The 21,733-nt window shown below is 45.3% G+C and overlaps 1 protein-coding gene across 1 annotated transcript in view; it reads right to left on the bottom strand.

Annotated features, from left to right (window-relative positions):
* Positions 1-6,225: 6,225 nt before the first annotated feature.
* LOC115151078 (suppressor of tumorigenicity 14 protein) overlaps positions 6,226-21,733 on the bottom strand; it is a 17,784-nt gene continuing 2,276 nt past the window's right edge. The window contains exons 5-15 of the mRNA XM_029695044.1: positions 21,000-21,099; positions 20,686-20,795; positions 19,095-19,228; positions 14,029-14,133; positions 13,740-13,850; positions 9,500-9,613; positions 9,246-9,365; positions 8,720-8,903; positions 6,958-7,229; positions 6,563-6,699; positions 6,226-6,393 (exon numbers count right to left, since the gene is read on the bottom strand). Of these exons, the coding sequence (XP_029550904.1) occupies positions 6,226-6,393; positions 6,563-6,699; positions 6,958-7,229; positions 8,720-8,903; positions 9,246-9,365; positions 9,500-9,613; positions 13,740-13,850; positions 14,029-14,133; positions 19,095-19,228; positions 20,686-20,795; positions 21,000-21,099 (1,555 nt within the window). The remainder of the gene's footprint in view (positions 6,394-6,562; positions 6,700-6,957; positions 7,230-8,719; positions 8,904-9,245; positions 9,366-9,499; positions 9,614-13,739; positions 13,851-14,028; positions 14,134-19,094; positions 19,229-20,685; positions 20,796-20,999; positions 21,100-21,733) is intronic.

Genomic DNA, 21,733 nt, shown 5'->3' with positions numbered 1-21,733 from the left:
ACCTCCCTCTGCAACTGGATCCTGGGCTTCCTGACGGTCCGCCCCCAGGTGGTGAGGGTAAGTAACAACACATCCGCCACGCTGATCCTCAACACGGGGCCCCTCAGGAGTGGATGCTCAGTCCCCTCCTGTACTCACTGTTCACTCATGACTGCACGGCCAGGCACGACTCCAACACCATCATGAAGTTTGCTGATGACACAACAGTGGTAGGACTGATCACTGACAACGAAGAGAGAGCCAATAGGGAGAAGGTCAGAGACCTGGCCGTGTGGTGCAAGGACAACAACCTCTCCCTCAACGTGATCAAGACAAAGGAGATGATTGTGGACTACAGGAAAAGGAGGACCGAGCACACCCCCATTCTCATCAACAGGGCTGTAGTGGAGCAGGTTGAGAGCTTCAAGTTCCTTGGCGGCCACATCACCAACAAACTAACACGGTCCAAGCACACCAAGACAGTCGGGAAGAGGGCACGACAAAACCTATTCCCCCTCAGGAGACTGAAAAGATTTGGCATGGGTCCTCAGATCCTCAAAAGGTTCTACAGCTGCACCATTGAGAGCATCCTGACGGGTTGCATCACCGCCTGGTATGGCCACTGCTCGGTCTCTGACCGCAAGGCACTAAAGAGGGTAGTGTGTACTGCCCAGTACATCACCGGGGCCTAGCTTCTTGCCATCCAGGGCTTCTATACCAGGCGGTGTCAGAGGAAGGCCCTAAAAATGGTTAAATACTTTTTTGCCCCCCCACTGCTGCTACTCTCTGTTATTGTCTATGCATAGTCACTTTAACAACACTACATACTTGTAAGTATAACCTCAATGACCTCGACACCGGTGCCCCTGCACATTGACTCTGTACCGGTACCCCATGTATAAAGCCCCGCTATTGTTATTTACAGCTGCTCTTTAATCATTTGTTATTCTTATCTCTTACTTTTTTTTAGGTATTTTTCTTAAAACTGCATTGTTGGTTAAGGGCTTGTAAGTAAGCACTTCACTGTAAGGTATTTGTATTTGTTGTATGTGACAAATACAATTTGATTTGATTTGAGTGCTCATAGTAAAAGTGTGCACGAGTCACGGTGTACATTTTTTGTTATAGTTGTTTCAACTATACTGAACAGAAATATAAAGGCAACATGCAAAAATGTCAAAGATCTTACTGAGTTACAGTTCATATAAGGAAATCAGTCAATTGAAATACATTCATTAGGCGATAACCTATGGATTTCACATGACTAGGAATATGCTTCCGATGGTCACAGATATCTTAAAAAAAGGAAGGGGCGTGGATGAGAAAAACCCGTCAGTATCTGGTGTCACCATCACTTGCCTCATGTTGCGCAACACACCTCATTAGCATAGAGTTGATCAGGCTGTTGATTGTGGCCTGTGGAATGTGGTCTCACTCCTCTTCAACTGCTGTGCAAAGTTGTTGGATATTTATTTCTTTAATTTAACCCTTATTTTACCAGGTAAGTTAACAGCAATGACCTGGGGAATCGTTACAGGGGAGAGGAGGGGGATGAATGAGCCAATTGGAAGCAGGGGATGATTAGGTGGACATGATAGTATGAAGGCCAGATTGGGAATGTAGCCAGAACACCGGGGTTAACAGCCCTACTCTTATGAGAAGTGCCATGGGATCTTCAGTGACCACAGAGAGTCAGGACACCGGGGTTAACAGCCCTACTCTTATGATAAGTGCCATGGGATCTTTAGTGACCACAGAGAGTCAGGACACCGGGGTTAACAGCACTACTCTTATGAGAAGTGCCATGGGATCTTTAGTGACCACAGAGAGTCAGGACACCCATTTAACGTCCCATCCAAAAGAGGGCACCCTACACAGGCTAATGTTCCCAATCACTGCCTCAGTGCATTGGGATATGTTTTTAGACCAGAGGAAAGAGTGCCTCCTACTGGTCCTCCAACACCCCTTCCAGCAGCATCTGCTCTCCCATCCAGGGACCAATCCTGCTTAGCTTCAGAGGCAAGCCAGCAGTGGGATGCAGGATGGTATGCTGCTGGGAAATACTGGCAGGAAATGAAACATGCTGTCATACACATCAATCCAGAGCATCCAAAACATGCTCAATGGGTGATATGTCTAGTGAGTTTGTAGGCCATGGAAGAACTGGGACATTTTCAGCTGCCAGGAATTGTGTACAGATCCTTGCGACATGGGGCTGTGCATTATCATGCTGAAACATGAGGTGATGGCGGCGGATGAATGGCATGACAATTGGCATCAGGATCTCGTCACGGTATATCTGTGCATTCAAATTGCCATCGATAAAATGCAATGTGCAATAGCTTATGCAATAGCTTATGCCTGCCCATACTATAACCCCACCGCCACCATGGGGCACTCTGTTCACAACGTTGACATCAGCAAACCGCTCGCCCACACGACGCCACACACACTGCCTTCCATCTGCCCAGTACAGTTGAAACTGGGTTTCATCCGTGAAAAGCACTCTTCTCCAGGGTGTCAGTGGCCATTGAAGGCGAGTATTTGTCCACTGAAGTCAGTTATGATGAACTGTAGTCAGGTCAAGACCCTGGTGAGGATGATGAGCACACAGATGAGCTTCCCTGAGACGGTTTTTGACAGTTTGTGTGAAAAATGATTTGGTTGTGCAAACCCACAGTTTCATCAGCTGTCCAGGTGGATGGTCTCAGACAATCCCACAGGTGAAGAAGCTGGATGTGGTCCTGGGCTGGCATGGTTACACGTGGACGTATTGCCAAATTCTCTAAAACAACGTTGGAGGCGGCTTATGGTAGAGAAATTAACATTACATTCTCAGGCAAAAGCTGTGGTGGACATTCCTGCAATCAGCATGCCAATTGCACGCTCCATCAACACTTGGGACATATGTGGCATTGTGTTATGTGACAAAACTGCACATTTTAGAGTGGCATTTTATTGTCCCCAGCACAAGGTGGACCTTTGCAATGATCATGCTGTTTAATCAGCTTCTTAATATGCCACACCTGTCAGGTGGATGGATTATCTTGGCAAAAGAGAAATGCTTACTAACAGCGATGTGAACAAATTTGTGGCGAAAATTTGAGAGAAATAAACTTTTTGTGCTTATGGAACATTTCTGAGATCTTTTATTTCAGCTCATGAAACATGGGACCAACACTTTACATGTTGTGTTTATATTTTTGTTCAGTATAAATAGGTTATCCATCATGTTTAGTGAGTCTTGGTGAAATGTGCAGTCCAATCAGCAGGTGTACATGTATAAACAATAGACAACATATAGACAATAGTGCCATCTAGAGAGAGACTCATACAATGGCATGACGGTTTAGCTGCACAACCTACTACAGTAAAATCATTTTGTCAGTACACCATACAAAGATCAAATGAGCAGACAGACAACATAACAAAAGGCAACAAAACAAAAGGTACACTCTTAGAAAATAAGGTGCTATCTAGAGCCTAAAATGGCTATTTGGCTGTCCCCATAGGAGAACCCTTTAAAGAACTCCTTTTGGTTCCAGGTAGAACCCTTTTGGGTTTCATGTAAAGCCCTTTCCACAGAGGGTTCTACATGGAACCCAAAAGAGTTATACCTGGAACCAAAAAGGGTTCTACCTGGAACCAAAAAGCGTTCGCCTATGGGGACAGCCGAAGAATCCTTTTGAAACCCTTTGTTCTGTGTACAGTGTACAGACACAAATAGACAACACACACGTTGAACATACCACAACATACCACTGTTTAATATGGATTTAACTCCTTCAATAATCTAAATACAAATTAATAAACAGGATTGTTTTTTTCATTTACATCTTAATAAAAAGTGTTAGGAAATAAAACAATTTGAAATGGAATTGGATGATTGAGGTGTAATATCACACAATGGCCACTGTGAGGCGCTGGTATCTTGGAAAGAGGGGGCAGCAACCCTCACTCTCAGGTTCCGAGGCTATTAGTAAAAGAAGCCTTAGTCACTAGTCTCAATGAAGGATATCATATAAGATAACAGTGTACATTTGAAACAGACAATATTATCCCCTACACAGGGAATGTTTACCACAAAACAAATATAATCTAAATAGAATATTGCCTATAAATCAAACAGGCTCATAATATACAGCACCAGTCAAAAGTTTGGACACACCATCTCATTCAATTGTTTTCCTTTATTTTTACTATTTTCTACATTATAGAATAATAGTGAAGACGTCAAAACTACAAAATAACATATGGAATCATGTAGTAACCAAAAAGTGTTCAAATCAAACAAATCAAAATATATTTTATATTTGAGATTCTTCAAAGAAGCCACCAGCTTTGCACACTCTTGGCATTCTCTCAACCAGCTTCATGAGGTAGTCACCTGGAATGCATTCCAATTACCAGGTGTTCCTTGTTAAAAGTTCATTTGTGAAATTTCTTTAGTTCTTAATGCGTTTGAGCCAATCAGTTGTGTTATGACAAGGGTGGTAAACAGAAGATCTGGTAGAAGACCAAGTCCATATTATGTCAAGAACAGCTCTGATAAGCAAAGAAAAATGTCCATCATTACTTTTAGACATGAAGGTCAGTCAATACAGAACATTTCAGGAACTTTGACATTTTCTTCAAGTGCAGTCGCAAAAACCATCAAGCGCTATGATGAAACTGGCTCTCTTGAGGACCGCCACAGGAAAATAAGACCTAGAGTTACCTCTGCTGCAGAGGATAAGTTCATTAGAGTTAACTGCACCTCAAAATGCAGTCCAAATAAATGCTTCACAGAGTTCAAGTAACAGACACATCTCAACATCAACTGTTGAGAGGAGTCTGCGTGAATCAGGCCTTCATGGTCGAATTGCTGCAAAGAAACCACTACTAAGGAAACCAATAAGAAGAAAATATTTGCTTGGGTCAAGAAACACAAGCAATAGACATTAGACCGGTGATAATCTGTCCTTTGGTCTGATGAGTCCAAATTTGCGATTTTTGGTTCCAACCGCCGTGTCTTTGTGAGACACAGAGTAGGTGAACGGATGATCTCCGCAGGTGTGGTTTCCACCGTGAAGCACGGAGGAGGCATTCTGCAGTGATACACAATCCCATCTGGTTTGCGCTTAGTTGGATTATCATTTGTTTTTCAACAGGACAATGACCCAACACACCTCCAGGCTGTGTAAGGACTATTTGACCAAGAAGGAGATTGCAGGAGTGCTGCATCAGATGACCTGGCCTCCACAATCACCCGACCTCAACCCAATTGAGATGGTTTGGGATGAGCTGGACCGCAGAGTGAAGGAAAAGCAGCCAACAAGTGCTCAGCATATGTGGGAACTCCTTCAAGACTGTTGGAAAAGCATTCCTCATGAAGCTGGTTGAGAGAATGCCAAGAGTGTGTCATCAAGGCAAAGGGTGGCTACTTTGAAGAATCTAAAATCTAAAATATATTTTGATTTGTTTAACACTTTTTTTGGTTTCTACATGATTTCATGTGTTATTTCATAGTTTTGATGTCTTCACTATTATTCTAAAATGTAGAAAATAGTAAAAATAATGCAAAACCCTTGAATGAGTAGGTGTCCAAACTTTTGACTGGTACTGTACATATTCATACAATGATACAGTACATATGTTCACAAATACAGTTGTGCACACACAATGTAAATTGACATAATAACACACTCGCTACAGCATATTGTACTACGACATAGAGAACTCATTCCACTTCAATTGCTGTGTGCAGTGTGGACATGAGATAGACCAGGCACATCACCATCTCCAAGTGGACACTTCACAGAGAACAAATACACCACTGGGATGATCAGGAGTGGGGACAGGGACAAGTGGGGAGAGGGGAACAGTCAGGACAGACAGACCACTGGGACGATCAGGGACAAGTGGGGAGAGAGGAACAGTCAGGAGGACAATGGAAACCACGAGGAGACAAAGAGAGGTGCTTGGCCATAAATGAAGAGGGTGGGGTATGATGGAGTGGGGGGTAACAGTTGATAATGATGTCAGTGACATGGGGCCTGGTATAAATCATACAGAAGGGACTGCGTGGGGATGTCTCTTTACCCCCGTTACAGTCACATGGTGCCCGCCACTGAGTCTGTCTGTCTGTCTGTCTGTCTGTCTGTCTGTCTGTCTGTCTGTCTGTCTGTCTGTCTGTCTGTCTGTCTGTCTGTCTGTCTGTCTGTCTGTCTGTCTGTCTGTCTGTCTGTCTGTCTGTCTGTCTGTCTGTCAGACCTGTCCTTTAGTCTGCAGGTGGATCCAGTCTGTGAACTTGGTGACCTGTGTGTAGACTCCAGGGCGGTTCTGCCGAGCGCACCCCTCCCCCCAGCTCACGATCCCCGCCAGGAACCACCGCCGACCCCTCTCTAGACACACCAGAGGACCCCCTGAGTCACCCTAAACACACACACACACACACACGTTTAAACACAGACAGACACGTAAACAGGAAAACACACAGGAAAACACACAGATAAAACTCAACAAAGACAATGTTGAGGCACATTAACACACACAATGACAAAACAAACACACACACACCACACACTCAGAAACCCCTCCTCACCTGACAGGCATCCACTCCTCCCTGCAGGTTGCCAGCACAGAGCATCCTGGGAGTGACAGCGTCTTCATATAGCTTGTTACAGTTGTTCCTGTTGATGATCTTCACTGTGGCCTCCTGCAGCAGAGATGCCAGCTCACCTGGAACAAACACAGGAACTCAGTAACACTTTGTTTTATATAGCTAGTTCTGTTAGAGTTAGTATTTACAAAAAAAATTTGTGCAAGCACCTGGAACTCAACAGAACATTCTTTATAGAATGTTGTATGAATGGTAACTAGCTGCCAAATCATACAAGGATTCCAAAGAGACCAAAATGTGTCAGTTGCCATGTTGGACACATTGTATGTTTTCTGATAGGTATCCAACATCAGCCATTATCCCTGGGCAGCACTTACCATCCTCCATCAGGACCCCCCAGCCCGTGACGTGGCAGCTGGTCCCGGTGGTGAAGGCGTGGGAAGAGGCGGGGACACAGACGGGCTGTACCAAGTCATTGAAGTAGACAGGGGTGCTGAGCTCCAGCAGGGCGATGTCGTAGTCAGAGGTGAACTGGTCGTACTGGGAGTGGAGGATAATACGACGGATCTGTCTGGTGGCTGCAGCATTGCTGGCCGTGTTCATCACGCGCACGCCCATGTAGGCACGCCACGACCGCGCATCAGAGTACCTACACACAGCCATGCAGGGACACACATGGAAGTACACAGGCACAGTAATCATTATTACAGTAATGATGATGATGAAAAGGACTATGATGATGTTGATGAGGACTATGATGATGATGATGAGGACTATGATGATTATAATGAGGATTATGATTATGATGATGATGATGATGATAATGAAAAGGACTATGATGATGATGATAATGATGATGATGAGAACTATGATGATGATGATGAGGACTATGATGATGATGATGACGATGATGATGATGAGGACTATGATGATGATGATGATAAGGACTATGATGATGATGATGATGATGAGGACTATGATGATGCTGCTGATGATGATGATGATGAGGACTATGATGATGGTGAGGACTATGATGATGATGACAATGAAAAGGACTATGATGATGAGGATGATGATGAGGACTATGATGATGATGATGATGATGACTCTGCTGATGATGATGAGGACTATGATGATGATGATGAGGACTATGATGATGATGATGAGGACTATGATGATGATGATGATAAGGACTATGATGATGATGATTATTATGATGATGATGATGAAAAGGACTATGATGATGATGATGATGATAATGATGAGGATTATGATGATGAGGATTATGATGATGATGATGATGATAAGGACTATGATGATGATGATGATAATGAAAAGGACTATGATGTTAATGATGAGGACTATGATGATGAGGACTATGATGATGATGATGATGATAAGGACTATGATGATGATGATGATAAGGGCTATGATGATGATGAGGATTATTATGATGATGATGATGATGATAATGATGATAAGACTATGATGATGATGATAAGGACTATGATGATGATGATGATAAGGGCTATGATGATGATGAAGATTATTATGATGATGATGATGATGATAAGGACTATGATGATGATGATGATGATGAGGACTATGATGATGATGATGATAAGGGCTATGATGATGATGAGGATTATTATGATGATGATGATGATAATGATGATAAGACTATGATGATGATGATGATGATGATGATGAGGACTATGATGATGATGATAAGGACTATGATGATGATGATGATGATGATGATGATGATGAGTACTATGATGATGATGATGATGATAAGGACTATGATGATGATGATAAGGACTATGATGAAGATGAAGATTATTATGATGATGATAATGATGATGATGACTATGATGATGATAATGATGATAAGGACTATGATGATGAGGAGGAGGAGGAGGACAATGATGATGATGATGAGGAGGAGGACAATGATGATGATGATGAGGACTATGATGATGATAATGAAATTGACTATGATGATGATGATGATAATGAAAAGGACTATGATGATTATGATGATGATAAGGACAATGATGATGATGATGAGGAGGACTGATTCATCACGAAGAAACGAATGAACACAACAATGCTGACTACAATAACAAAGCATCTCACTTGATGGTGTCAGAGTCCTGGAAGCAGTGTGCAGCAGAGATGAGCCAGCGGCTGGTGACCAGGGTCGCTCCACACACATGCCCATAACGCTCCATCTGTAGACTGACCTGCCACGGCCATGCCCCCGTCCCCGCATCAGACCCGCCCACTATCTTAGCACGCTTCCTGGGCCGGGTGCCACAACCTGGGGGGAAAGTAACTGGTGTAATAATGTGTTAGAACTGGTGTATGTAGGTTCATACGTATGTTATAACTAGTATATGTAGGTTCATATGTGTATTATAACTGGTATATGTAGGTTCATACGTGTATTATAACTGGTATATGTAGGTTCATACGTGTATTATAACTGGTATATGTAGGTTCATACATGTGTTATAACTGGTATTTGTAGGTTCATACATGTGTTATAATTGGTATATTTAGGTTCATACGTGTGTTATAACTGGTATATGTAGTTTCATACATGTGTTATAACTGGTATATGTAAGTTCATACGTGTGTTATAAGTGGTAATGAGTCTCACCGCAGCGAGTCTCGTCTGATCCATCAGAACAGTCTTTGACGCCGTCACACTCTGGGTTGATCTTATTCACACACTTCCCATTGGCACACTTATAGGAGGATGGAGAGCAGCCCTTATGGACTGGACACAGAAAGAGAGGGAGGGAGGGAAAAACAGAGAAAGAGAGAGGGATTGAGGATTGGATGAATATAAACAAAGAAAGATGCAGACGGATAGAAGGACGGACGGACCAATTGACAGACGGACGGACTCACATGCTTTAGTGCAGTTGATCTCATCACTGCGGTCCTTGCAGTCTATGACACCATCACAGACTGAGGACTTGGAGACACACACCTTGTTGTGGCACATGTGGTAGCATTGACCTGCTGGGGGGACAACAAATCAAATCAAATGTTATTTGTCACATGCCCCGAATTCAACAGGTGTAGTAGACCTTACCGTGAAATGCTTACTTACAAGCCCTTAACCAACAATGCAGTTCAAGAAATAGAGATAAGAAAAGATTTGCTAAATAAACAAAAGTAAAAAATTAAATAAAAAATAACAAAATAAAATAACAATAACGAGGCTATATACAGGGGGTACCGGTTAGTCAATGTACAGGGGTACAGGTTAGTCGAGGTACTTTGTAGGTAGGGGTAAAGTGACTATGCATAGATAAAGCATAGATAATAAACAGCGACTAGCAGCAGTGTAAAAATAAAGGGGGGGTTCAATGTAAATAGTCCGGGTGGCCATTTGATTAATTGTTCAGCAGTCTTATGGATTGTGGGTAGAAGCTGTTAAGGAGCCTTTTTGACCTAGAGTTGGTGCTCCGTTACCACTTGCCATGCGGTAGTAGAGAGAATAGGCTATGACTTGGGTGACTGGAGTCCCTGATAATTTTTTGGGCCTTCCTCTGACACTACTTGGTATAGAGGTCCTGGATGGCAGGAAGCTTGGCCCCAGTGATGTACTGGGCCATAAGCAGGACCCTCTGTAGCGCCTTACGGTCAGGTACCGAGCAGTTGCTATACCAGGCGGTGATGCAACCTGTCAGGATGCTCTTGATGGTGCAGCTGTAGAACTTTTTCAGGATCTTGGGACCAATGCCAAATCTTTTCAGTCTCCTGAGGGGGAAAAGGCCCTATTCATGACTGTCTTGGTGTGTTTGTACAATGATAGTTTGTTGGTGATGTGGACACCAAGGAACCGCTCCACTACAGCCCTGTCGATGTGAATGGGGGCGTGTTTGGCCCTCCTTTTCCTGTAAGCCACAATCATCTCCTTTGTCTTGCTCACGTTGAGGGAGAGGTCTCTGACCTCCTCTCTATAGGCTGTCTCATCGTTGTCGGTGATCAGGTCTACCAAATCAAATCAAATCAAATGTATTTATAAAGCCCTTACATCAGTTGATGTTACAAAGTGCTGTACAGAAACCCAGCTTAAAACATCAAACAGTAAGCAATGCAGGTGTAGAAGCACGGTGGCTAGGAAAAACTCCCTAGAAAGGCCAGAACCTAGGAAGAAACCTAGAGAGGAACCAGGATATGAGGGGTGGCCAGTCCTCTTCTGGCTGTGCCGGGTGGAGATTATAACAGAACATGGCCAAGATGTTCAAATGTTAATAGATGACCAGCAGGGTCAAATAAAAATAATAATCACAGTGGTTGTAGAGGGTGCAACAGGTCAGCACCTCAAGAGTAAATGTCAGTTGGCTTTTCATAGCCGATCATTCAGAGTATCTCCACTGCTCCTGCTGTCTCTAGGGAGTTGAAAACAGCAGGTCTGGGACAGGTAGGATGTCCGGTGAACAGGTCAGGATTCCAGAGCCGCAGGCAGAACAGCTGAAACTGGAGCAGCAGCACGACCAGGTAGACTGGGGACAGCAAGGAATCATCAGGCCAGGTAGTCCTGGGGCATGGTCCTAGGGTTCAGGTCCTCCGAGAGACAGAAAGAACGAAGGAAAGAAAGAGAAAGAAAGAAAGAAAGAGAGAAAAAGAGAGAACAACACCGTTGTGTAGTCAGCAATCTTAATGACGATGTTGGAGTTGTGCTTGGCCACGCAGGCGTGGGTGAACAGGGAGTACAGCAGGGGAATAAGCACACAACCCTGAGGGGCCCCCGTGTTAAGGATCAGCCTGGCAGATGTGTTGTTGCCTACCCGTTCCACCTGGGGGCGGCACGTCAGGAATTCCAGGATCCAGTTGCAGAGGGAGGTGTTTAGTCCCAGTGTCCTTAGCTTAGTGATGAGCTTCGTGGGCACTACGGTGTTGAACGCTAAGCTGTAGTCAATGAACAGTATTCTCACATAGGTGTTCCTTTTGTCCAGGTGGGAAAGGGTAGTGTGGAGTGCGATTGAGATTGTGTCATCTGTAGATCTGTATGGGCGGTGTGCGAATTGGAGTGGGTCTAGGGTGTCCGGGAAGATGGTGTTGATGTGAATCATGACCAGCCTTTCAAAGCACTTCATGGCTACCGACGTGAGTGCTACAGGGCGGTAGTCATTTAGTCCGGTTACCTTCGCTTTCTTGGGCACAGGGACTATGGTGATCTGCTTGAAACATGTAGGTATTACAGATTCGGTCAGGGAAAGGTTGAAAATGTCAGTGAAGACACTTTCCAGTTGGTTCATGCATGCTCTGAGTACACATCCTGGTAATCCGTCTGGCCCTGCGGCCTTGTGAATGTTGACCTGGTTAAAGGTCTTGCAGTGAAGGAGAGCGTGATCACACAGTCGTCCGGAACAGCTATTGCTTTCATGCATGCTCCAGTGTTGCTTGCCTCAAAGCGCACATAAAAGGCATTTAGCTTGTCTGGTAGGCTTGCTTCCCTGTGCAGCCCGCAGCTGGGTTTCTCATTATAGTCTGTAATATTTTGCAAGCCGTGCCACATCCGACGAGCGCCAGAGCCGGTGTAGTAGGATTCAATCTTAGCCCTGTATTGACGGTTTGTCTGTTTGATTGTTTGTCTGAGGGCATAGTGGGATTTCTTATAAGCGTCCGGATTAGCGTCCCACTCCTTGAAAGCAGCAGCTCTAGCCTTTAGCTCGGTGATGATGTTGGCTGTAATCCATGGCTTCTGGTTAAGATATGCACGCATGGCCACTGTGGGGGGGACGTTGTCGATGCACTTATTGATGACATCGGTGACTGAGGTGATGTACTCCTCAATGCAATTGGATGAATCCCGGAACATATTCCAGTCTGTGCTAGCAAAACAGTCATGTAGCATAATATCCTTGTCATCTGACTACTTCCATATTGAGCGAGTCACTGGTACTTCCTGCTTTATTTTTTGCTTGTAAGCAGGAATCAGGAGGATATAATTATGGTCACATTTGCCAAATGGAGGGCGAGAGAGAGCTTTGTATGCATCTCTGTGTGTGGACTAAAGGTGGTCTAGAGTTTTTTTCCTCTGGTTGCACATGGGACATGCTAGTAGAAATGAGGTAAAAACGGATTTAAGTTTGCCTACATTAAAGTCCCCTCGCTTCTGGATGAGAACTTTCTTATTTGCTTATGGCCTTATACAGCTCGTTCAGTTCAGTCTTAGTGCCAGCATCGGTTTGTGGTGGTAAACAGACGGCTATGAATAATATAGATGAAAACTCTCTTGGTAGATAATGTGGTCTGCAGCTTATCATGAGGTGCTCGATCTCAGGCGAGCAATAACTCGAGACTTCTTTAATGTTAGACATCGTGCACCAGCTGTTATTGACAAATATACACACACCCTCACCCCTTGTCTTACCAGACGTAGCTGTTCTGTCCTGCCGATGCACTGAAAACCCAGCCAGCTCTATATTATCTGTGTCGTCGTTCAGCCACGACGCAGTGAAACATAAAATATTCAAGTTTTTAATGTCCCATTGGTAGGATAATCACGAATGGAGATCATCCAGTTTATTTTCCAGTGACTGCACGTTGGCCATTAGAACAGATGGTAGAGGCGGGTTACCCACTCGCCAACGAATTCTCACAAGGCACCCCGATCTCTGCCCCCTGTATTTCCGTCTTTTCTTCACGCAAATTAAGTTCATTTGAGGTGAGTAAACGCTGTTCTGATATCCAGAAGCTATTTTTGGTCATACGATACGGTAGCAGCAACATTATGTACAAAATAAGTTACAAAACAATGCAAAAAAACTAACAAAATAGCACAGTTGGTTAGGAGCCCGTAAAACGGCAGCCACCCCCCCGGTGGCATTAATATTACAGAGTAAACACCTGACCTGGGGCAGGCGCATGTACCCAGAGTCCGCACACACACACACACACACACACACACATACACAACCACCACAGAAACATAAACGCACCCAGACCCAGAAATGGCAAGAGGGGCAGTCCTTACCACAGACCAGTCCTCTATGCGCTGGCATAATGAAAACAAGTAACAAATGGTCTCACACAATCTTATGATGAACAAACAATGCAATGATGTTTCTAAGTAGTTTCTAAGCAGATCTTTAGATAAAGTGTGTGGTCCAGTCGTGTATATGGTACTCACCACAGTCGGCCTCCTCGCTGCTATCTCCACATTTACTCTGGCTGTTACACTGGCTGCTGTGAGGCCGGCACTGACCGTTCCCACAATACACCTCACCTGGACGACAGGTCACTACACACAACACAACATACTGGTTTTGTTTTGAAGAAATACAGTTATTTTTGCACAGACAGATCACTTATGGGGATCACTGTCAATGAAACATTACCAATCTTCAACATCTTCGTCATCCTTACTGAATGCATGTACAATATGTGAGGAATTAGAGTGTTGAGGGTAACATACTTACAGCATTTAGCCTCGTCCCGTCCGTCTGAACAGTCTCTGACTCCGTCACACACCTTCCTGAGAGGAACACACCTCCCATCCCCACAGCGGAACTGACGAGGACACGCTGAAGAGAGAGAGAGCAGGGGTTGAGGAAGGGAGAGATGAGAGAAAGAGGGACTGACTTACTTCTACAGTATCTCTGTATGGGTGAGAACCTGGAATCTACAGGTCTGTCTCAAAGTGTATGGTAGAGTTGAGTATTTCAGTTGTAACTCTAAGCTCTGTATAGGCTAGTGTAAAGGATGTCACACTGCTTCCTCAGCGAGTACCACTTCCTCCTGATTCCATCGAGGCTTGAACCCAGGACCTCTGCCATGCTAGCACACGTGACAGCCCTCTTGAAGCCTCTTACCAGTCGGCGCCACTGAAAGTTAACAATTTGGCGGCGCAAGTGGCGACACCTCAGTCTGAAGAGTAAGTTTCACATCCCAATGAACTACACTTGCTGTTTTACTAGTGTGTGGTAGAAGTGTGAGGTAGAGGTGTGTGGTAAAGGTGTGTGAAACAGGTGTGTCAGGTAGAGGTGTGTGATACAGGTGTGTGATAGAGGTGTGTGGTAGAGGTGTTTGATACACGTGTGTCAGGTAGAGATGTGTGATACACGTGTGTCAGGTAGAGATGTGTGATAAAGGTGTGTCAGGTAGAGATGTGTGATACACGTGTGTCAGGTAGAGATGTGTGATAGAGGTGTGTCAGGTAGAGATGTGTGATACAGGTGTGTCAGGTAGAGATGTGTGATACAGGTGTGTCAGGTAGAGATGTGTGATAGAGGTGTGTCAGGTAGAGATGTGTGATACACGTGTGTCAGGTAGAGATGTGTGATAGAGGTGTGTCAGGTAGAGATGTGTGATACAGGTGTGTCAGGTAGAGATGTGTTATACAGGTGTGCCAGGTAGAGATGTGTGATACAGGTGTGTCAGGTAGAGATGTGTGATACAGGTGTGTCAGGTAGAGATGTGTGATAGAGGTGTGTCAGGTAGAGATGTGTGATACAGGTGTGTCAGGTAGAGATGTGTGATAAAGGTGTGCCAGGTAGAGATGTGTGATACAGGTGTGTCAGGTAGAGATGTGTGATACAGGTGTGTCAGGTAGAGATGTGTGATAGAGGTGTGTCAGGTAGAGATGTGTGATACAGGTGTGTCAGGTAGAGATGTGTGATAAAGGTGTGCCAGGTAGATGTGTGATACAGGTGTGTCAGGTAGAGATGTGTGATAAAGGTGTGTCAGGTAGAGATGTGTGATACAGGTGTGTCAGGTAGAGATGTGTGATAAAGGTGTGCCAGGTAGAGATGTGTGATACAGGTGTGTCAGGTAGAGATGTGTGATACAGGTGTGTCAGGTAGAGATGTGTGATAGAGGTGTGTCAGGTAGAGATGTGTGATACAGGTGTGTCAGGTAGAGATGTGTGATAAAGGTGTGCCAGGTAGAGATGTGTGATACAGGTGTGTCAGGTAGAGATGTGTGATAAAGGTGTGTCAGGTAGAGATGTGTGATACAGGTGTGTCAGGTAGAGATGTGTGATAAAGGTGTGTCAGGTAGAGATGTGTGATACAGGTGTGTCAGGTAGAGATGTGTGATACAGGTGTGCCAGGTAGAGATGTGTGATACAGGTGTGTCAGGTAGAGATGTGTGATAAAGGTGTGCCAGGTAGAGATGTGTGATACAGGTGTGTCAGGTAGAGATGTGTGATACAGGTGTGCCAGGTAGAGATGTGTGATACAGGTGTGCCAGGTAGAGATGTGTGATACAGGTGTGTCAGGTAGAGATGTGTGATACAGGTGTGCCAGGTAGAGATGTGTGATACAGGTGTGTCAGGTAGAGATGTGTGATACAGGTGTGTCAGGTAGAGATGTGTGATACATGTGTGTCAGGTAGAGATGTGTGATACAGGTGTGTCAGGTAGAGATGTGTGATACAGGTGTGTCAGGTAGAGATGTGTGATACAGGTGTGCCAGGTAGAGATGTGTGATACAGGTGTGTCAGGTAGAGATGTGTGATACAGGTGTGTCAGGTAGAGATGTGTGATACAGGTGTGTCAGGTAGAGATGTGTGATACAGGTGTGTCAGGTAGAGATGTGTGATACAGGTGTGTCAGGTAGAGATGTGTGATAAAGGTGTGCCAGGTAGAGATGTGTGATACAGGTGTGTCAGGTAGAGATGTGTGATACAGGTGTGTCAGGTAGAGATGTGTGATACAGGTGTGTCAGGTAGAGATGTGTGATAAAGGTGTGCCAGGTAGAGATGTGTGATACAGGTGTGTCAGGTAGAGATGTGTGATAAAGGTGTGCCAGGTAGAGATGTGTGATACAGGTGTGTCAGGTAGAGATGTGTGATACAGGTGTGTCAGGTAGAGATGTGTGATACAGGTGTGTCAGGTAGAGATGTGTGATAAAGGTGTGTCAGGTAGAGATGTGTGATAAAGGTGTGTCAGGTAGAGATGTGTGATACAGGTGTGTCAGGTAGAGATGTGTGATACAGGTATGTCAGGTAGAGATGTGTGGTAGAGGTGTTTGATAGAGGTGGGTGATACAGGTGTCTGTGGTAGAGGTGTGTGATACAGGTGTGTGGTACAGGTGTGTGGTAGAGATGTGTGATACAGGTGTGTGGTAGAGGTGTTCGATACAGGTGTGTGATACAGTTGTGTGGTAGAGATGTGTGATACAGGTGTGTGATAGAGGAGGGTGATACAGGTGTGTGTGGTAGAGGTGTGTGATACAGGTGTGTGATACAGGTGTGTGGTAGAGGTGTGTGATACAGGTGTGTGGTAGAGGTGTGTGGTCGAGGTGTGTGATAGAGATGTGTGGTAGAGGTGAGTGATAGAGATGTGTGATACAGGTGTTTGATAGAGGTGGGTTATACAGGTGTGTGATAGAGATGTGTGATACAGGTGTGTGGTAGAGGTGGGTGATACAGGTGTGTGATAGAGATGTGTGATACAGGTGTGTGGTAGAGGTGGGTGATACAGGTGTGTGATAGAGATGTGTGATACAGGTGTGTGGTAGAGGTGGGTGATACAGGTGCGTGTGGTAGAGCTGTGTGATACAGGTGTGTAATAGAGCTGTGTGATACAGGTGTGTGATAGAGATGTGTGGTAGAGGTGAGTGATAGAGATGTGTGATAAAGGTGTTTGATAGAGGTGGGTGATACAGGTGTGTGTGGTAGAGGTGTGTGATACAGGTGTGTGATACAGGTGTGTGGTAGAGGTGTGTGATACAGGTGTGTGGTAGAGGTGTGTGATACAGGTGTGAGGTAGAGGTGTTCGATACAGGTGTGTGGTAGAGGTGTGTGGTAGAGGTGTTCGATACAGGTGTGTGATACAGGTGTGTGGTAGAGGTGTTCGATACAGGTGTGTGATACAGGTGTGTGATACAGGTGTGTGATACAGGTGTGTGGTAGAGGTGTTTGATAAAGGTGTGTGATACAGGTGTGTAGTAGAGGTGTTTGATACAGGTGTGTGATACAGGTGTGTGGTAGAGGTGTGTGGTAGAGGTGTTCGATACAGTTGTGTGATGCAGGTGTGTGATACAGGTGTGTGATACAGGTGTGTGATACAGGTGTAAATACAAGTCTGTGGTTGAGGTGTTTGATACAGGTGTGTGTGGTAGAGGTGTGTGATACAGGTGTGTGGTAGAGGTGTGTGATACAGGTGTGTGGTAGAGGTGTTCGATACAGGTGTGTGATACATGTGTGTGTGTGATAGAGATGTGTGATACAGGTGTGTGGTAGAGGTGTGTGATACAGGTGTGAGGTAGAGGTGTGTGATACAGGTGTGAGGTAGTGGTGTGTGATACAGGTGTGTGATAGAGTTGGGTTACACAGTTGTGTGTGATACAGGTGTTATTGATACAGGTGTGAGGTAGAGATGTGTGATACAGGTGTGAGTTAGAGGTGTGTGATACAGGTGGGTTACACCGGTGTTTGTGGTAGAGGTGTGTGGTAAAGATGTGTGATACAGGTGTGAGGTAGAGGTGTGTAGTAGAGGTGTGTGAGACAGGTGTGTGTGTGTTACTGGTGTGTGGTAGAGATGTGCGATACAGGTGTGGGGTAGAGGTGTGTGATAGAGATGTGTGATACGTGTGTGTGTGTGTGATAGAGGTGTGTGGTAGAGGAGTGTGATACAGGTGTGAGGTAGAGGTGTGTGATAAAGGTGTGAGGTAGAGGTGTGTGATACAGGTGTGTGATAGAGGTGGGTTACACAGGTGTGTTGGAAACAGGTGTATGTGATACAGGTGTGAGGTTGAGGTGTGAGGTGAAGGTGTGAGGTAGAGGTGTGAGGTAGAGGTGTGTGAGTAGAGGTGTGAGGTAGAGGTGTGAGGTAGAGGTGTGAGGTAGAGGTGTGTGAGGTAGAGGTGTGGGGTAGAGGTGTGAGGTAGAGGTGTGAGGTAGAGGTGTGAGGTAGAGCTGTGTGATACAGGTGCGAGGTAGAGGTGTGAGGTAGAGGTGTGTGATACAGGTGTGAGGTTGAGGTGTGAGGTGAAGGTGTGAGGTAGAGGTGTGTGAGGTAGAGGTGTGGGGTAGAGGTGTGAGGTAGAGGTGTGAGGTAGAGGTGTGTGAGGTAGAGGTGTGTGATACAGGTGTGAGGTAGAGGTGTGAGGTAGAGGTGTGAGGTAGAGCTGTGTGATACAGGTGTGAGGTAGAGGTGTGAGGTAGAGGTGTGTGATACAGGTGTGAGGTTGAGGTGTGAGGTGAAGGTGTGAGGTAGAGGTGTGAGGTAGAGGTGTGAGGTAGAGGTGTGAGGTAGAGCTGTGTGAGTAGAGATGTGTGAGTAGAGGTGTGTGAGGTAGAGGTGTGTGAGACAGGTGTGAGGTAGAGGTGTGTGAGTAGAGGTGTGTGGTAGAGGTGTGAGGAAGAGGTGTGAGGAAGAGGTGTGAGGTAGAGGTGTGTGAGACAGGTGTGAGGTAGAGGTGTGAGGTAGAGCTGTGTGAGTAGAGGTGTGTGGTAGAGGTGTGAGGTAGAGGTGTGTGAGGTAGAGGTGTGTGAGACAGGTGTGAGGTAGAGGTGTGTGGTAGTGGTGTTTGAGACATACTGCTCTCAAGGGAGAAGGCTCTGTAGAGAAGGTAGAAGCCCTTGTGAGTGACAGACTCATCAGAGTGGAAGTGTAGAGAGACAGGAGAGGAGTAGGTCTTCTTTCTGCTGCTGTCAGTCATGGGGTTACACAGCCTGAGACAACACACACCACAGTTAATATGACACACACACAAACACACATACAGAAACGTTAATATGACACACACACACACACACACACACACACACACACACACACACACATCAAATCAAATTGTATCTGTCACATGCGCTGAATACAACAGGTGTAGACCTTACAGTGAAACGCTTACTTACAAGCCCTTAACCAACAATGCAGTTTTAAGAAAAATACCTAAAAAAAAGAAATAAAAGTAACAAATAATTAAAGAACAGCAGTAAAATAACAATAGCGAGGCTATATACAGGTGGTACCGGTACAGAGTCGAGGTAATTGAGGTAATATATAAATGTAGGTAGAGTTATTAAAGTCAGTAAATACATACATAACAGTTCATGTAACATGCACACACCACATAGTATTCAGTATTCACATTCACTGTGCAGTATGTGCATCACTTGAGTGGGTTGAGTCACTGACGTGATCTTCCTGTCTGGGTTGGCGCCCCCCTTTGGGTTGTGCCGTGCTGGAGATCTTTGTGGGCTATACTTGGCCTTGTCTCAGGATGGTAAGTTGGTGGTTGAAGATATCCCTCTGGTGGTGTGGGGGCTGTGCTTTGGCAAAGTGGGTGGGGTTATATCCTGCCTGTTTGACCCTGTCCGGGGGTATCGTCGGACGGGGCCACAGTGTCTCCCGACCCCTCCTGTCTCAGCCTCCAGTATTTATGCAGCGGTAGTTTATGTGTCAGGGGGCTAGGGTCAGTCTGTTATCTCTGGAGTATTTCTCCTGTCTTATCCAGTGTCCTATGTGAATTTAAGTATGCTCTCTCTAATTCTTTCTTTCTCTCTTTCTCTCTCTTTCCCGGAGGACCTGAGCCCTAGGACCATGCCTCAGGACTACCTAGCCTGATGACTCCTTGCTGTCCTCAGTCCACCTGGCCGTGCTGCTGCTCCAGTTCAGTTTCAACTGTTCTGCCTGCGGCTATGGAACCCTGACCTGTTCACCGGACGTGCTACCTGTCTCAAACCTGCTGTCTTCAACTCTCTAGAGACAGCAGGAGTGGTAGAGATACTCTGAATGATCGGCTATGAAAAGCCAACTGACATTTACTCTTGAGGTGCTGACCTGTTGCACCCTCGACAACCACTGTGATTATTATTATTTGACCCTGCTGGTCATCTATGAACATTTGAACATCTTGGCCATGTTCTGTTATAATCTCCACCCGGCACAGCCAGAAGAGGACTGGCCACCCCTCATAGCCTGGTTCCTCTCTAGGTTTCTTCCTAGGTTCTGGCCTTTCTAGGGAGTTTTTCCTAGCCACCGTGCTTCTACACCTGCATTGCTTGCTGTTTGGGGTTTTAGGCTGGGTTTCTTTACAGCACTTTGAGATATCAGCTGATGTAAGAAGGGCTTTATAAATACATTTGATTTGATATGTCACCAGTACTGCTACCACGGCAACACTTACTTGACCCCTCCAATGTCCAGCCAGTCTTTCTCACAGCCGTCCGAAGACGAAGAGTCCTGGATGTTCAACGTCACAATCGTCATGGAGATCAGGTATCCAGGCAATGGCGCCTGAAAGAGACACAACGGAGAGAAGCAGTGGTTGAGACGCAGGAATGTGGAGAGACCTACTGTCAACACACACACACACACACACACACACACACACACACACACACACACACACACACACACACACACACACACACACACACACACACACACTGTGGGTGTTATGTCTAAGTCTCCTGGGGTGTGAGCTGTATGGTCCTGCACCCGTATGGTCCAGCTGCAGTCGATGTTTGGGGGGTAGTAGGCAGGGTAGTACGGAGAGGACAGAGAGCCGTTCCAGGAGGACAGAGAGCCTCCACAACCTACAGGGGGCGACGGTGACACAGACCACACATCAACAGGAGTCTATAGGACAGCTGTAATAGACAAGTTATTACATAAGATATGTAATAAGACCTATTGTAAAACACAGACGGTATCTTGGTGACTTGTGTTAGCTCCCAGAGCCAAGGCTTTAGCTCATTGGACTAACATGGTCTTTATTCTAGAATGTCTGTTACAGAGGTGTAATAAAGAACGGACGAAAGTCGAACACTCTAAATATGTACCCAATAATTTAATTTACAACCAACGTTTCTGCAAGAAGTGCCTTCCCCAGGGTTTTAGTGTGTGGTAATAGAAAATATTTGTAATAACTAAACCAAGATGGACCACAGCCTGTCATTTCAAACGTGAACAAATGAGTCATAGTGGGCAGAGCCAAGCAGGAGCTAGCGAGATCCTATTGGCGCGTTCTAGCACGTTTGCACATTTCCGTTAGGTAACGTCTGCTCTGTGAAGTGTACGCGTGCAATAACTGAATTCGCCCTTGCACTCCTTCTAAAGAACTACATTTTTAGAAAACTTTTTCTTCAAAACTTAGTCCACTCTGTTCATAACAGATTCTAGTTTTGGGAACAGAAAACTGTATTGAGATCAAATGTTTCATCGATATCAAA

Source organism: Salmo trutta, chromosome 2 (genome assembly GCF_901001165.1).
Source record: "Salmo trutta chromosome 2, fSalTru1.1, whole genome shotgun sequence".
NCBI classification, from domain to species: Eukaryota; Metazoa; Chordata; class Actinopteri; order Salmoniformes; family Salmonidae; genus Salmo; species Salmo trutta.
This window is presented reverse-complemented; position numbering and strand designations above follow the sequence as displayed.